General features: G+C 40.4%; 1 protein-coding gene across 1 annotated transcript; it reads right to left on the bottom strand.

Moving 5' to 3' along the window:
* Window positions 1–8,237: 8,237 nt before the first annotated feature.
* On the bottom strand, window positions 8,238–18,275 carry GDF2 (growth differentiation factor 2). Its single transcript, XM_001371850.3, has 2 exons — window positions 17,717–18,275; window positions 8,238–13,965 (listed from the first exon to the last, which is right to left on the bottom strand). The coding sequence occupies exons 1-2, from the start codon at window positions 18,060–18,062 to the stop codon at window positions 13,028–13,030; spliced, it is 1,284 nt and encodes a 427-aa protein (XP_001371887.1). The 5' UTR covers window positions 18,063–18,275; the 3' UTR covers window positions 8,238–13,027.
* Between the last annotated feature and the right edge of the window lie 265 nt (window positions 18,276–18,540).

The raw sequence follows: 18,540 nt of genomic DNA on the forward strand, positions 1-18,540 counted from the left end.
TTTCAGGGATATGAATTTGCCTCTGATTACCGCTTTGGCTGCATCCCAAAAGGTTTGAAAGGATGTTTCGCCATTGTCATTTTCCTTGATGAAATTATTAATTGTTTCTATGATTTCTTCTTTAGCTAAACGGTTTTGGAGTATCATATTGTTTAATTTCCAATTGGTTTTAGATTTGGTTTTCCATGTACCATTACTAATCATTATTTTTATTGCCTTGTGATCTGAGAAGGCTGCATTCATTATTTCTGCTTTTTTGCATTTGTGTGCTATGTTTCTGTGACCTAATGTATGGTCAATTTTTGTGAATGTGCCATGTGGTGCTGAGAAGAAGGTGTATTCCTTTTTATCCCTATTTATTTTTCTCCATATGTCTATTAATTCTAATTTTTCTAAGATTTCATTCACTTCTTTTACCTCTTTCTTATTTATTTTTTGATTTGATTTATCTAAATTTGATAATGGTTGGTTTAAGTCTCCCACTAGTATGGTTTTATTGTCTATTTCTTCCTTCAATTCTCCTAGTTTCTCCATTAGAAATTTGGGTGCTATATTATTTGGTGCATACATGTTGATTAATGATATTTCCTCATTGTCTAGAGTCCCTTTTAACGAAATATAATTACCTTCCCTATCCCTTTTGATCAGGTCTATTTTTGCATTGGCTTTATCAGATATCATGATTACCACTCCTGCCTTCTTTCTATCAGTTGAGGCCCAGAAGGTCTTACTCCATCCTTTAATTCTGACCTTGTGGGTGTCAACCCGCCTCATGTGTGTTTCTTGAAGACAACATATGGTAGGGTTTTGGATTCTAATCCATTCTGCTATTCGTCTACGTTTTATGGGTGAGTTCATCCCATTCACGTTCAAAGTTATGATTGTCATTTGTGGACTCCCTGGCATTTTGATTGCCTTCCCTAATTCTAACCTTTTCTTCTTCGGCTCTACCTTTTAGTCCAGTGATTTACTTTGAATCAGTCCCCCTTGTCCCCTCCCTTGATGTTTCCCTTTTTAGTCCCTCCCTTTTTGTTCCCTCCCCCTCCCCCCTCTCTTTCCCTCCCTTTTTGTTCTCCCTCTCCCCCTCCCCCCCTTGGTTTTCCCTTCTCCTTACCCTTGTTGGGTAAGATAGAATTCAAGATCCCAATGGATCTGGATGTTTTTCCCTCTCAGAGTTGATTTCCCTGAGATTGAGGTTTAAGTAAACCCCCCCCCCCTCTCTTCCTCTCCTTCTTATAGGAGTTTTCTTCCCCTCCCCTTCCCCTGTGAATCTTTGTGTGAGAACCATTATTCTATTTGGTCTTTCTTTACCCCCTATTTATACATTACATTTTCCCCACATATTAGTATACATAGGTTGATATAAATGTAGTCCTTATAGAAGAGAGTTTGAGTAAAAGAAGATAACATTTTTCCCCTTTCCTTAATATTTACCTTTTCAGGTATTCCTTGCTCTTTGATTTTCGGTATCAAACTTTCCACAGAGCTCTGGTCTTTTCTTTGCAAAAAGTTGGAAGTCTTCTATTTTGTTGAATGCCCATACTTTCCCTTGGAAGTATATAGTCAGTTTTGCTGGGTAGCTGATTCTTGGTTGGAGACCCAGCTCTCTTGCCTTTCTGAAGATCATGTTCCATGCCTTACGATCATTCAGCGTAGAACTTGCAAGGTCTTGTGTGACCCTGATTGGCATTCCTTTATATCTAAATTGTCTTTTTCTGGCTTCCTGTAGGATTTTTTCTTTTGTTTGATAGCTTTGGAATTTGGCAATTACATTCCTGGGAGTTGTCTTTTGGGGGTTTAGTGTAGAAGGTGTTCTGTGAGCTCTGTCAGTGGATGTATTGCCCCCTTGTTCTAGAATCTCTGGGCAATTTTCTTTGATTATATCTTGTATCACCATGTCCAGTTTGGTGTTTATTTCTGGCTTTTCTGGGAGTCCAATTATTCTTAAATTTTCTCTTCTCCCCCTGTTTTCCAGATCTATCACCTTGTCGGTGAGATATTTTATGTTCTCTTCTAATTTCTTGGTGTTTTGGCTTTGCTTTATTAGTTCTTGCTTTAAAGCCTGGTTTTCTTTTACAGTTTGGTCAAACTGGTTTTGTAGATGCGTGAATTTCTTTTGCATCATTTCCCACTTTTCCTCCCAGAGGGCTTCCATCTTTTTGGTCCTTTCTGATTCAAATTCTTCATGGGTTTGTGGAGAGTTTCTATTTCCTTTGGAAGATTTTGGAGAATTTTCTTGTATATCTTCTTCTATCTGCTCTGTATTTTGTATTTTGGCTCCATAGAATGTGTCCAGAGTCGCCCCTTTCTTCTTATTTTTCTTGGTATTTTGGGGCTTCTGTGCTTCTGTGGAGTTTGTCATCTCTGAACGTGGAGGATTGGCTTTTCTTGTCTTTGTCTGGTGATCAGAGGCTTTAGTCCTGGGCAGATGTTGGTTCTATGGGCGTTCCCTGGGTTAAACTGAATATGCCTCACTGGAACTGGAATGGAAGGGTCGGACCACGAGGCCACACTCTCCCCCTGGCTCGATTTCCGGAAGTTGCCTTCAGAATCCCTGGCCGTGAGGCTGTTTCGTCGGCCTGCGGGGGGATGGGCTGCCGCTTCCCCAAGCTCCGAGAGCACAGACTTTCACTGAGACTTGGATAGCAGGATCCAGCCCGTGAGGCTGTCTTGCCCGCCCTGAGGGTTGCTGTTGTTTTGACCAGCTCTCTGCAGCGGAGGCCCCAGGCAGTAACTTTCACCCGGACCGACCAGCTCTTTGCAGCGGAGGCCCCAGGCAGTAACTTTCACCCGGACTGGGACTTGGGTAGAAGACCCTGAGGGTTGTTGTTCCTCAGACCCTGCTCTCTGAGCCCGGCGCTGCTGCGGCTTCCGGGAGCCTTGGACTCTGCGCTCCTACCCCTGAGGTCCGAGGGATCTCGGGTTCTGGCTTTTAAGGGGAGCCGTACCTTTTGAACCGGGTCCAGGTCCAGGAGGAGGGTTCCCAGGGTCTGTGCTGTTGATCGTTTTTCGGAAAAGGTTTAAAAAAAAAAAAGGGTTGCTCTGAAACAGTCTCTCAGTCCCTGACCTCAAGGAGCTTACATTCTATTCAGATGTCAAAAAGCTGCTACACCTACATAAATGCATTTATGCACACATAGTCTTTTCTTTTTTAAACTTATTTTTGCTTTAATAACAAATTTCCACACAAGTTTTCTGAAGTTATATGACCCAAATTGTCTCCCTCTCTTCTTCCTTCCCCCTTCCCAGAGTTGACAAGCAATTCAATCTAGGATATCATGTATTATCATGCAAAACATATTTCTATATTATTTATTTTTATAATGAATAATTTTATAAAACCAAACCCCCAAACACATATCCAAATAAACACGTGATAAATCATATGTTTTCATTTGCATTCTTCCTCTAATAGTTCTTTCTCTAGAGGTGGATAGTATTTTTTTTTTTTCATAAGTCCCTCCGAGTTGTCCTGGATCATTGTATTGCTGAGAGTAGCTAAATCTGATCACATTTGATCATTCCTCAATATTTTAGTTATTGTGTACAATGTTCTCCTGGTTCTTCTTATTTCACTCTGTATCAGTTCATGTAGGTCTTTCCAGTTCTTTCTTAAATCATCCTGTTCATCATTCCTTATAGCACAATAGTATTCCATCACTATCATATCCCACAATTTGTTCAGACATCCCTCTAGTTTCCAATTCTTTGCCGCCACAAAAATAGCAGCTATATATATATATTTCCTTCTCCCCTTCTATATTTTGTATAAGAAGGTCCTTTCCCATTTTCATAGGAGGAGTCTGATTGCTAAATGCTCTACACAGACATGAAGAGTGCAATTAGGAGAAGAGAGATCCTCCAGATTGGAGAGAGAAGACATTCAGGTTCAGACTATCTACAGGTCCCTGAAGTTAGAGAAAGACTTTGAGAAGAAGGTGACCTATAGAGGAGCCAGCTCCTCAGTCCCATCTTGTTCCACCAGTGACTTTAGGGGATTTTTCTTTGGGTAAAATCTGGGACTCTCTGTCTCTGTCTCTCTGTCTCTGTTTCTGTCTCTTGTCTCTGTCTCTGTCTCTGTGTGTCTCTCTCTCTGTCTCTCTCTCTCTCATACACACACACACACACTCACTGCAATCAAACTTGTATTAAAAAGCCATTTTGTCTCTGATGTGTACACACTTAAGGGCCATGGACTATGTATCTCTCTCATGGGAGATCTTTAAGCAAAGGCTGAATGACCGTTACTTGCCAAAAGAGTCTTGTGTAGGGTTAGGTTGGAATAGATGGCCTCCAGAGAGAGGCATTGTGGTGCTATGGAAAGAGTGCTAAAGTCTTAAGGCCATAAGTTCAAATCCTAGCTCTGTAAGACTATCTGTATGACTCAAGAATTAACTTAGCCTCTCCAAGCCTCAGTTTCCTCATCTGTAAAATGATAATGTTGGACTATATTGACCTCTAAGGTCCCCTCAGGTTCCAAATTATGACTCCCTTTGAGCTCTAGATTGTTATCCCATAACCCTTCCAACTCAAGAATTATATTATTCCATGCCATAGATAGGCTGTCATCTATAGCTGTGGAGGAAACATCAATGTTGCCGAAGTCAAGGGGGCAGCTGGGTAGCTCAGTGGATTGAGAGCCAAGCCTAGAGACAGGAGGTCCTAGGTTCAAATCTGGCCTCAGACACTTCCCAGCTGTGTGACCCTGGGCAAGTCACTTGACCCCCATTGCCTAGCCCTTATCTTCTGCCTTGGAGCCAATACACAGTATTGACTTCAAGACGGAAGGTAAGGGTTATTAAAAAAAATTATTAATTTAGGATATTTTTTCTATGGCTACATGATTCATGTTCTCTTCCTCCCCTCTTCCCTCCCCCCTCCCTGATCTGATGAGTAATTCCACCAGGTTTTACATGTATCACTGTTCAAAACCTATTTCCATGTTATTTATATGTGTAATAGAATAGTCATTTAGAGTCCAAATCCCCAATCATATACCCATCAAACCATATCATGGATCTTTTTAAAGTATCGAGGAAAATAGAGTTATGATGGGGTAGGCAATTAAGTTTCCAACCTCATATCAGGGACCAGAGAAAAGGACAGATGTAAGAAGAAAAGGTGTGCTAGCTAGTGAAGCTGGTCCAGACAACAGCTTTGGCATCTCTCCCATGCCTCTCCACTTTGATCCTCTTTGGAGTTGCAACTCCGTACAACATTTTCCGAGAAAATATGCTTGGGAGGAATGGTGCCATATGGATGCAATAGGCCAGGACTTTGAAAACTAAATGGTTTCATGGTATTTGCCTCATAAATAGAAGGAGCCACTGGGGTTTCCCCAGCATGGCACCAGAGGCAAAATGAAGGGGGGGAGGGTGGGGAGGCTGGTTGGAGAATCAACTGAAAACAGTCTTCACCAAAGCTCCCCAGTGCCTTTCTGCGCCTTTCCCTCTGGGTCTTTTTTGTCAAATCCTCTGAAGTTCTTCAGGTTGTCACAACTGCCACAAAACCCCAGGCAGGCTCAAGAAGAAAAACTTCCCCACCCCACCACCAGGATCAAATATCTTTCTTAAGGTCTGAAATGACCCTCCAGGACGTCTTTGAGAATCTGTAAAGAAAAACCTGACGTCCAGACCACACAGGGTCGTGTAAAGATCTCCCCTCTCCCCCTTCCCCCCTCCCCCAGCAAATTTGATTCACATTCTGGCAAAATTCCAGCTGGGCTATGTTTCTCACGTTCCCTCCCTGGCTCCACCTCTCTCGCTGGACTTAGCTTCCTTCACTTCATTTCTTCCCTTCATTGTTTCAAACTATAAGAGAGTAAGATGGTATTCAACACCTGTTTCTTGCTGTGACCTTTTGGGTGATGAGATGTCTGCAAATGAGGCATTTGGAGCTTTGTGGAATTGAATCTTGCATCTTCTTGCCTTTGTATTGGCTGCCCATGATGCCAAGGGTACTTTGCTCTCTCATCTCCATTTAGATTCCCTGGTGTCCTCAGCTCAGATCCCTCTCTCTGCTAAAGGTTTTTCCCAGTTCCCCCAGCTACTAATGCCTACTTTTTTCAGTCTCTCAGTCTCTTTCTTTGTCTCTCTCTGGCTCTCTGGCTCTTTCTCTCCTCTTCCCGTCATCTTTCCTCTCTCTCTTTCTCTGTCTATCTCCATCTATTGCTCTCTCTCCTCTCTGTTTTTGTCTCTCTGTCTCTGTCTCTCTATATCACTGTCTCTGTCTCTGTCTCTCTGTCTCTGTCTCTATATCTCTGTCTCTGTCTCTCTCATATATATATATATAAAATATATATATATATATATATGGTCATATAAATATTGGCATCCCATTAGATTGTACTCTCTTTGCAGGCAGGGATTGTGATTACCTCTCTTGGTATCCTCAACAATCAGCACAGTGCTCAGTGCAAAGAAAATGCTTACGAGAGACTTATCGTCCAACTCTTGTGAAAGGGGAAGCTACATATACAGTATGGGGTAGTAGAAAGAGAACTTGAAGCTAGAAACTTACATTCTATCTAGCCTTGGTCCTGCTAGTTCCTCTCTCAAACTGATTCTGACAAATCTCTTTTCCTTAATAGGTTTCAGTTTCCTCGTCTGTAAAATGGGGATCTTAATCCCTATTTAGCCTACCTCACAGGGCTGGTGTGCAGATCATAGCTATTAAAATGCCTTAAAGGTGCTATGAAGATTCAGGGCACAGAAAAATGATCAGACAAAGGAGAGGCAACATATTGGGAATGGAAAGGACACTGGAATCAAAGAATTTATCTGACTCTAATGTACTAAATGGGTGACTTTAGGCAAGGTCCTGGTCTGTGTCCTTGTCTTACAAGGGATTGAGGTTTGGGATTAGATAGTCTCTAATGTACCTTTTGACTCTGAATTCCATGATCCACGGGTTTCCTAACCCAGTTTAGAGATAGTTTAATGAATAACAAAGACCCCAAACAACATTAATTATATACGAAAAATCATTTAGGTATTTGATGTCAACTCTGGCATCAGGAACATTTCCTTTGCTGTCTTATCCTTAGAATATAGTAGGTCCTTAAAAATATTTGTTAGTTAGTTGATTATAATTACTTTTCCCCTTCCCTTTTTACCCCACAATGTACTTATCTGAGGGCAGATTGTATTTTGCTCCTTAACTCTTTGTCTCTTTCTATTCCCTCTTTGCTTGTCTCTGCCTCTATCTCTGCTTGTCTTTTACATCATCCCTGACCCCCCAATTCCACAAGTACAGATGATACTATCAACTCCTTTTGGATTACAGCCAGGATCATACTTTATTTTTGTCTTGTTCCCCAACATCTGATCCAGGGCTGGCACATGGTAGGCACTTAATAAATATTTGTCAAAGGAATTCCTCAGTGTACTTTGTAAATTATACTTGTCTAGTCTCTCTCACTAGGTTGTTACAGTGATTAAATGAATGGACCATAATACTTTTCCTATTGCTACGCACTCCCCTATCCCTCTCCCTTTCTCCCTCATCCTTGTAAGGGGAGATTGATCTTCCTCTGACCAGATAGTGCTGTGATTTGCAGTCAGAGAACATGAGTTTTCATGAAGTCTTTATTGCTGTTTGACCTTGGACAAGTCACTTAACTTCATTGGGACTCAGCTATCTCCTCTTTTATGCCTTTAAAGATCCCTTCTATATCTAAATATATGGACCTAGAAAGATCTAGGCAGTTTTCTGCCCCTGCCAGGAACTGCTTTCCATCTAAAAATGGGGGAGGCCCATCTGGAATTCATTATTATATCATAGTATCTAAAGTTGACAGGCATTTAGAGATCATCTAATCTAGTACTTTCATTTTGATGAAGAAACTGAGACCTTGAGAAGACATAGGAGTTGTCCAAGGCTACACAGAGAGGCAATGACAAAGCTTAGATTCAAATCCATGTCTTTTGATTCCAAATCCTGGGCTCTCTATACTTTCTATATGCTCTCTCTTGGGATCTGGAGCCAGGAGGACTCCTATTTGAGTTCAGATCTGGTCTCAGATGCTTACTACCTGTGTAATCCTGAGCAAGTCACTTAACCTCATTTGCCTCAGTTTCCTCCTCTGTAAAATGAGCTGGAAAAGGAAATGGCAAACCATTTCAGTGTCTCTGCCAAGAAAATCCCAAATGGAGCCATAAAAAATTGTAAAGAACTGAATAATAACTTACTCTCTTTTTGATTCTGAGAGTATTACTCCCTTGCTCAAGAGCCATCTCACATTTCCTATTACCTTTAAGATGAAGCACAAGCTCTTCAGCTTGGCCAGATGGATGGGAGTCATTATTATTAACCTTGTTAATAGTAATGATTTTAATGTAATTATTAATTAGACCAGCAATAAAAGTGTTACAGAGAATCTTAGATGCACAAGAATGAATCATCACAAATATTAGTAGTTAATAAGAATAATAGAAAATAAGTTCCTATTCATGGGACACCTTCAAGCAAAAGCTAGATACTGACTTGTGAAGTAATTTGAAAAGCAAACCTTGTCAAGGTATGGCATTGAAAAGTCCCTGAGGTACCTTCCTACTCTGAGATTTTACTAACTTATTTTTCTTTATTGAAAAACAGTTTAATGGAAATTTTCTTTTTTCTAAAAAAAATCCAACAACTCCTTAGTCAAAATAATTAAAATGTGTGTGTATGTATGTATGTAGAGATCACTGAGTTCAATTCTGTCATTTTATGAGGAAATCAAGATCTTGAAAAATTAAATGCAAAGACATATAGAAAGAGTTAGAGTCAGATAGACTGGGAATAGAAAAAAAGGTTTATTTTCTATTGCATTATGGGGCCTCTCCATTATGATTAACTTTTCAAGACCTGGACATCTCTCCATGTTATTTGCACCAATTTGTAGTTTATTAAGTAGATTTTTTTAATCAACAGCATCACTGAGAATCTAAAAATCCCCTGTTTGAAATATGTTATTGTTGTTTTTCACTCATTTCAGTCATGTCTGACACTTTTTTGACTTGGCAAAAGAGCAAGTTACTACAACAGCTTGCCATTTCTTCCTATAATTCATTTTATAGATGAGAAACTGAGGCCAATGGGGTTAAATGACTTATCTAGGGTTACACATTGAGTAAGCATCTGAGGCTAGATTTGAACTCACCATCCTGAATCTGGTTCTGTGCTCTGTCCACCGAGCCATCTAGCTGCCTCATTGGAAATCTATTGTGTAATTTATCTATCTATGCTCACGTTTTCTCCCAATAGAATTAAACTCTTGGAGTTTTGTTTTTGTATAGGCAGTGGTTATGCCAGACCTATGGTAGGTATTTAATAAACACTTGATGAATTGAATCACACATTAGCTTCTTGAACTCATGTCCAAGTCTACTCAGAAGAAAAGCTATCTATAAAGTTTAAATAGTGAGAGATGAGGGAGTAAAGCATCCTTTTTAGCTGGGGTGCTTAATAGAGCATTGAGACGTCTCTGACCAGACTTTCTAAGAACAATCAGAGTCCATACATTCCACCTGGTTTAAGCATTGCTAAAGGGGGGAAAGCAAGCAGGAAGAAAATTAGCAGCAAACCTGCATGGCCCTCAGGGACCATCGAAAACAGAATGGCACAAAGAAATGATAGTCTGGGAGCGTGATCTCACTGGATCCAACAACAAGTATTTACTAAGCATTGAGAAAATGCCCAACATTGACAGGGTCCTGGGTTGAAAGGTCCATCCGGGACAATCTAAGCATTTAAAAAATTATAAAAGCTTTGAATTCTCCATTTGATAACTGGTAACTTGATCATTTCCTACATGGTTTATTAAATGAGATAATGTGTATGTGAAACATTTCAGAAACTGTAACGATATCAATCTTAGACACAGTTTCCTCATGTGTAAAATGGAGATAATAAAACCAACCTACCTCCCAATATTGTTGTGAGGATGAAAAGACATTTATAAAGCATTTTACAAAACTTGAAGAGTACTATACATGCTAGCTATTATTATTAATGATATTGTGTCCATTTTTTTATTATTGCTGTTACTCTTTTTCAGTCTATAAATAATTAGCTTAGCTGATATGTTGCAAAGGACATTAAGGCTCAACTCTAGGACCCATCTTTTGCATTAACCCTTCCTGTTTCTTCTAATGCCACTCCTCCACAATGCCCTCACAAATTATCTTCTGTCTATTTTGTATATTCTATATATGGCCATGTTGTCATCCCCAGCTTCTAGATTCTGGTAATCTCCTTGAGGGCTGGGGCCATTTTGATTCTGTTTTTGTATCCCACTGTGAATATAGTGCAAATAGTTGTTGACTTATTTTCAGTTGACCAGCTGTCTAGATGGAATAAGCAGCAGGCTTATTGAAGAGTCCTGGTTTTATCAATTAATGTCTACTAATCACCTACTTTAGAGCCCCCCTTGCTGGCTGTGTGATATTGATCAAGTCTCTGAGATTTAGATTCTTCATCAGTAAAGATAATGTTAGATAAGCTTTAAAGCCCTATATATACAGGCGAGCTATTATTATTAACTTAGCTCTCTTCTGTAGCCCCTGATCTTGATAGAGGCAAGACCTTATTTGTCCTGTGCCCCCACAGCCACAAGGGAGACTGGGCAAGCCATTGGGCAAATACACATTATTGATATCCAAAAGTGGGCTAGCTGCTTTGGAAAGTAGGAAATTCCAGGTTACTGGAGATTCTTAAGGTTCCACTTATCAGGGATGTTATAACAGGGATTCTTGCTTAGGAATAGGTTGGTCTAGATAACCATCAAGATCTCTTTTAATTACAAAATGGAATGACTCTCTGGTTTGTATTGCTAGGAAAAGCATTAAAACACATTCTTGACTCATGATTAATCATTTATGCCATTGTTAGATACATAGGGCAACATTATATATGGATGTTTAAATGTGGACTTAGAGTGGTTTATGGGTCAGCAATCTTTTTTGGGGGGGGGATTTCCTAGGCCCTCTTTTCTTTTCTTTTCTTTTTTGCATGAAATGTTAACAAAAGCACATACTATTCATTTGATCCCAACTTGTGAATATTGGTGGTTTATTTCACCCACAAAGCCTCTTTGGTTTAAAACATAAGCATTTATTTAAATGGTCAGTAGGTCCAGCCTCTTGTTTAGGTTCCTTCCTCAAAAATCCATCAGCATTTTGAGTAGATGCTTGGTTATTTGGAGAGTAAAGTAAGGATTTGTGTGAGATAGTATTCTAACACTATCCAATTCATATTAGTTGGGTCTATCTTGCCTTTCTCTTGTGTTTGCCCTACTCCCTTTCAATATGAGTGAGTGAAATGCCATGTTAGATCCTGTTGGTAATAGTGAGGTGAGGGAGATAAGGACAATTAAACCTTCTCTGCTCTTTCCTTCCTCCCATCCTTTTTTTTTTTAAATCAAAGTAGGAAACATGAAGGTTAGCATATTTTAAAACCATGTGGTCAGCTGCTTCACTTGGACTATATGAGAATTCTTTTTTTTTTTTTTTACAAAGCCCTTATCTTCTTTCTGTATTAGAATTGATGCTAATCTGATGGATAACCCATTTAATCTATTCCACTATTTTAAAAAGTAGACCTATCTACTTTAACATAAAACTTCCTGGTTTCACCTTTTTCTAATGAGACTGTTCAAGAAAAAAAGTCATCTGCCTTTTAGAAACACAGAAAAGAAGTTGACAAATGTTAGCTTTTCCACTACCTAATGCTTGAAGAAATGCTGAACTTGTACTGCATAGGGTATAGTTTCTTTTTTTATCAGAAAGGAGAGATAAAGACCAAGAGTTCCTTGGAGGAGAGTGAGCCTTAACTGACAGAAGACTGGGCTTCTTATCATTCAAGTACGTGTCATAAAGAAAGTAAAAATAGGTACATCTTGGATAACCACGTCCAAAGCATGACATCTCCAACTCCCACACATTTATTTCAGTGAATTAAAGCCTGATTCATTTTCTACTCTTTAAATTCTTCCTAAGGAAAATTTGAAAGAAAAAAGTCAGTTCAAGCACAAAGAAAATACAAGGTCAACCAAGTTAAATAAATAATTGAAAGAAACTGGAGTCTCTTAAGTGAACCATCCCCTGCACCCCATCCAATAACATGTAGTTATTTGTTTGATGACAAATAATATCCATTTTGACTCTGCTTATAATATTACAGTGGACCAATGGAGAAACCAAAAATAATTGGTGAAAACATGAACCTGCTGTCACCTTTATGCCAGTGTAGTGGCAAAGTTAGGGCTTCAATGTCCTTGAAAGGGCTCCACTGGAAAGATGACTGAGACAGATGAAGCCAATTGTACTCCATGCTCCTGATCCACTTTGAAGTGAGATACATCCAGTATGAGTCTGTGCATTCAGTGGTTATTGAATACCGTGTTGGAGCTTGGTAATTCTTCATTCTTGGCATATGCATTCTTAATTGTCATATTTCCCTAAAGCAGCAATTGTTAATCAGTGTTCTGATGTGGAATGTGTTCTAGATCAAGGTGATGACCTGGTTAGGAACTCTGCTGTGCATATGAAACATTCATTCCTTACTTCCCTATTCCTTTGCATGTTCATTTTCATAGATTATGCAGCCATCTGTACTCCTCATGTTTGGTAATCTTTAGGAAATTTTTGGCTAATATTCAATTCTTTTGACTTTGTGTTTTTCCCCCATCAACTTCCCTGTCTGCACCCCATTGCATCTACTTTCCTGATTTTTTTCATCCTTCCCACCAATTCTGTTTTCCCAAGATCCCCTTTGGGTACTTCAAAGTCTAACGTTACTCCTGTTGGACATATTGCTAAAAGGGTCAATTGTAGTAGTGCTTCCAAATAATTAAGTCCAAGTAACTTGGCTTTAGAGTCTTGATTTTTTCTTTTCTCTCTTCCAATATTGTCTACATAGGTTAACATCATCAGCACCAATGTATAGCTTTGCAAGAGCACATGCCTTTTGATACCTCCCCTCTCCCTTCATCCCAGAATGATATGCCAATATTTTCCTTTTTTCAAGCTGATGGGGTGATTGGGTACTACCTACATCCACATTCTGCCACACTCATTCCTTCATATTGGTATTTTAAAGTGGGCACTCCGACATCATCTTTATAGAGGATAGAAATTGGGTTCAGTTTGGTAGGTACACAGCAGGCCTTTCCAGCTTTCATGGGATTTTTGAGATGTACTAAAGTCTGAACAATGGCATGCTTAGTTGGAGTCACATCATCAGCAAGAGGGAAGAAGCAGATTCCTTTACATTCATATGCATCATACTCTTTTGGGGCAATGATCCAGCTGTCCCATCCAATATCTTTGAAGTTGACTCGAAGGGAGCTCCTTTGGCAATGGTTATTGGAAGCTGTGCTTCTTTTGCTTCTGGACAAAGATGGTCTCCTGATAGAGAAATCTTCTATTTCTTCTATTTCCTCCTCTTCCTGAGTGCTGCCATTCTTGGACAACTTCTTGAGCACACTCTCTTGCTCATGACCTATCATCTCCCTGAGCTCCATCTTGATTTCCTTGGTTCCATTGCTGCGGTCATCAGAGAACACAACAAAGAAGGGCAGATTTTTGGAGTCTGGAGGGACACTGATGTCTAGTTTTTCACATCCTTTCATATGATTTTCCACTCTAATTTCCAGCTTATTTTTGTTCTTTGTTGGATCTGACCTAACCCATCGTTTTACTGCACTGGAGACCTCAAATGTTTCCCAACCACTTTCTTGGATAGCCTGGGACACAAGGAAGGACTTGGTCCCCTCTGTGCCTTCCCAGAAGTCTGTTGCACCTTGGATGTCATAAATGGCAATGCTGCCTTTCAGTTCATGGGACAATTCAGCATGGCTGTGACATGAAATATAGAGTCGGAGCTCAGCCCTGGTGATTTGCTCATGTCTTGGGATAGAGATGTTGAAAAGTAAGATGTGTTTCTGTAAGGGATGTCTGTCTGTCGAAGACACAGAGACAACATCTGCAATGGAAACAGACACACACAGTGACCCGATTTATTTTACTTGGCTCATTTAGTTTTTCTACTTGAGAGCTTCAAAGCTAAATTCATTAATCTTATCCAACACCCCTTCCTATCCCTTATTTTGTAGTTGAGATGATTGGTGTCTAAAGAGATGAACTGAATTGCTCAAGATCCCAGAGTTCACAAAACCAGGGTCCAGACCCAGTTTCTCTAGGTTATAATAGCCTCAAATTCTTTCTACTATATTGAATTGCTTCTTTGCTCCCTTTCTCCCTTGCTCCCTCCCTCCCTCCCATGCTCCTCCACTTCCTTCCTTCCTTCCTTCCTTCCTTCCTTCCTTCCTTCCTTCCTTCCTTCCTTCCTTCCTTCCTTCCTTCCTTCCTTCCTTCCTTCCTTCCTTCCTTCCTTCCTTCCTTCCTTCCTTCCTTCCTTCCTTCCTTCCTCCTTCCCTCCCTCCCTGCCTCCCTCCCTGCCTCCCTCCCTTCCTTCCTCCCTTCCTTCCTTCCTTCCTTCCTTCCTTCCTTCCTTCCTTCCTTCCTTCCTTCCTTCCTTCCTTCCTTCCTTCCTTCCTTCCTTCCTTCCTTCCTTCCTTCCTTCCTCCCTCCCTCCCTTCCTTCCTTCCTTCCTTCCTCCCTCCCTCCCTTCCTTCCTCCCTTCCTCCCTTCCTTCCTCCCTTCCTCCCTTCCTTCCTCCCTTCCTCCCTTCCTTCCTCCCTTCCTCCCTTCCTTCCTCCCTTCCTCCCTTCCTTCCTCCCTTCCTCCCTTCCTTCCTCCCTTCCTCCCTTCCTCCTTCCCTCCCTCCCTCCCCCCTTCCTTCCTTCCTTCCTTCCTTCCTTCCTTCCTTCCTTCCTTCCTTCCTTCCTTCCTTCCTTCCTTCCTTCCTTCCTTCCTTCCTTCCTTCCTTCCTTCCTTCCTTCCTTCCTTCCTTCCTTCCTTCCTTCCTCCCTTCCTCCCTTCCTTCCTCCCTTCCTCCCTCCCTTCCTTCCTTCCTTCCTTCCTTCCTTCCTTCCTTCCTTCCTTCCTTCCTTCCTTCCTTCCTTCCTTCCTTCCTTCCTTCCTTCCTTCCTTCCTTCCTTCCTCTCTCCCTCCATTTGTCCCCTCCCTCCTTCACTTCCTCCTCTCTCCTTCTCTTTGTCCCTCCCTCTCTTTCATAAAAAAAAAATTTCACCTCCAAAAGCCCCATGTATGATGATATGAAAGAATTACAAAGAAGAGAGCCATTTTTGACTTTGGGAGCTTTCAGATTACTGAGGGGTAGAGATGACATGAATGCAAATAATTTTACTATATAAGAGACAGAGTTGTACATTGAGAAGATCATTGTCTTTGGAGTACAAGGACATGAATCTGAGTTCTGAGTCTTGACACTTATAAATTCTGTGATTTGGCTTGTGGCCCAAACTCTGTGAACCTCAGTTTCTCCATTTGTAAAATGTAAATAATAACTGATTCTACCTATTTCCTAGGGAGGTTATGAGGAAAATGATTTGCAACTTACAAAACAGCATACCACTGTAAGCTTTTAAAATAATAACAAGAATGGTAATCTTTGTTTTATAGAAATAAGCATTCCAGATTTTACTGTTGATTTGATATCACCATGTAATGATATATTTGATCTACTGCTTGCCTTTACAGAAGATGGAAATCATGAATTTCTTTTGCTTTTTTTACCTAATTAAACTTTTTTTTGTTTAGAAATGTTTCATTTTTTTCCAAATTACAGATAAAAACAATTTTTGTCATTTGTTTTCTATCATTTTGAGTTCCAAATTCTCTCCTTCCCTCCCTTGCTGTTCCCCAACTGAGATGGTAAGCAATTTGATATTGGTTATCCATGTGCTATCATACAAAACATATTTTCATATTCATCATGTTGTGGAAGAACACATTAAAAACCCCATGAAGAAAATGAAATGAAAAATGGTCTGCTTTGATCTGCATTCACACTCCATCAGTTCTTTCTCTGGAGGTGGATAACATTTTTCATCATGAGTCCTTTGGGATTGTCTTGGATCATTGTATTGCTGAGAAGAGCTAAGTCACTCACAGTTGTTCATTGTATAGTACTGTTGTTACTATGTACAATAATCTTTTGATAACAGTTCTTTATAAAGTATTTTTAAAGGACTTCCCAGAAAGGAATGTATGATTTCAAATCACTGTTGTGAAAGAAGGAAGAAGGAAGATGAATCCTAATGAGCCCAGAGTAATCTGAAGTGAATTCCTGTGTTTTTCTAGGAACTTTTACAAAGGTTCTGATTTATTGCTGTCAACCTTAAATTGAGAACCTTGAGGATTTTTTTTAAGAGTAGTGAGTGGGAGGAGAAAATGAAATTCCAATGTTAGGAAGAGAACTCGATCTAGTGACTGAAATGGTTCAGCAATCAGTAGTGATTCTTAATTGAAGAAGGGGATTTAAGAAAAAAAATTCCCTTTGATCTGTATACTTTTGTTGGGGTAGGGAAAAGTGAGATTTTTGCCTAAATTCCCCAGACCGTTTCTCTAATTCTCCACTTCATTTTGTATTTGTAAACATGGTAATAGAAGACTTTCAGTCACTGGTTTCAATACCCCAATAATTCTGGTGTCAGGGAGCAAAACTAACATCCATTTATTTATGACATCACCTTTAAATTGGACTTTGGGGGAATGTGATACCACAAAAGGCAAAAGACAATCCTGGCTCTTGAGGAGTTCACCATCAAACTCTAAGTTACTGATGGATTGTCAATCTGCTTTCATGTAGGGAGTATCTATGCTCAGAGTCCCTAAATGAATAAAATCACAGGTCACCACACACACACACACACACACACACACACACACACACACACACACACACACACGCAAACCAAGCAAATATTTGGGAGACAAACCTATCATATTGCAAATTCCTACTGAAAAAAAAAAAAGGTTAATTACTTGATTAACCGAGCTGCCCTTCTACATAGCCAAAAAGGTCTATTTTTATTTGTGTCTGTTGTTTCTTTTAAAGTCATTTACACTCAAACCTGCACATTCAGCCTGATTGATTGCTGAGGAGAGGAGCGACTTACTGTGATCACTAAGACAATCTCAAGCTACCTTCCCATTTTGTTTCTCAGATTCATGGGCTCATAGTCAGAACTCAAAGGGATTCTAAAAAATGTTTCTAACAGACTGCTCAGTTTTAGTTGAAGAAAACAAAGCCTGGAGTCAAAAAGCAGTTGTCGAAGGTCACAGAGCATGTTGGTGGAAGAAGTGGGAATAAAATCCAGGTCTCCTAGCTAGGGAATCAGTATGCTATCACTACAGTTGGTCATCAAGCCATATAAGCTTTTTTATGTAAAGGAAATCACAGGAGGCATAGAACATTACTTAATTAGAGACTGAGGTGGGGCAGAACCAGGGAAATTCTCAATAGGTCCCCCCCTTTTCTTCCTTTTTCCCCCATAAGCTCACTGACAGAGTAGAAATAGCAATCTTTTTTAAAGACCTGAAAATCCACTATGTGAACCCTGGGGACTGACAAACTGGCTAGTTCATTAAATAGTATGGGGAAAGAGGAGAGAATCTTCCTAAATGAACACCTCCAGGTCTTCTTCTCCAACAGCTGGTTCCTGGGAAGTCCAGAGGAAAAGAAGGGGACATTGGCAAAGACTCATGCAAGCAATACAGAACCAACTGATCCATCACCAAGCATATGCATGCTAGGTGAGGGGCTGAGGACAGTAAGAAGCCACCTCCTCCCTCAGGCTTAGCCATACCTTCGATACTGAAGCTCCTCACTATATTGGATGCTGGAGTGGACGATTTGTCGGTGGTGTATCTGTTGTATAGATCAATCATGAACTGAGGCGGCTCCACTTTGGTCCTGTCTTGGGAAGGGACCCCTGATAAATTCAGGCTCCGCAGGAAATCCACCTTCATGTTCTCCAGGAACATTTTGAAGTCAAAGCTCATGTCATCCTCCCCCTTCTCAGCCTCCCCAAAGAATCTATTGGCGCTTTCCATGGCAGACACCCGTTCCCGGTCCTCCAGAGGTTTCCCTCGCCCGCAGCAGGCTAGGAGAGATAAAGCTAGTAGACCAGTCAGCAATGCAAAATAAGGCATTTTAGGTGGTGGGGGTGTGCCCTGTCTGCCAACAGGATGAAAAAGGAGCCCAGGTTACGCTAGCTTGGGACAGTTGATGGATTATAGGGAGGAGGAAAGAATAGTCTTAAAGCATCTCGTTTCTGCAGCCTTTTCTGACTACAGTCTCTCATCAGTTGTCAGCCGGGCTGGCCATACACTTGTAACTTATCTAAAGTTGCCTCAGTGGTTCTTATCTCCTAAAGCTCTTAGTTTTTACTTAATGATGATTCTATAAACATCTGACAAACACAAATGGCTTGTGGGAAGAACATTGTATACTGTAAAGAATTCGCATTCACTTTGGGGTTATCGGCTGCTTAATTAGTTTTTTTTCCCCCTTCCTTTCTTTCCCTCCTCATTTCCTTGCCAGCTTTGAGCTGAAGAGGATTGGGACTATGGTGGGGGGTGGGGAATGTCATATGCTCAGAGTTTTCCAGGCCCCTGAATTTGGAGGGTG

The sequence above is a fragment of the Monodelphis domestica genome, chromosome 1, assembly GCF_027887165.1.
Source record: "Monodelphis domestica isolate mMonDom1 chromosome 1, mMonDom1.pri, whole genome shotgun sequence".
In the NCBI taxonomy this organism is placed as follows: Eukaryota; Metazoa; Chordata; class Mammalia; order Didelphimorphia; family Didelphidae; genus Monodelphis; species Monodelphis domestica.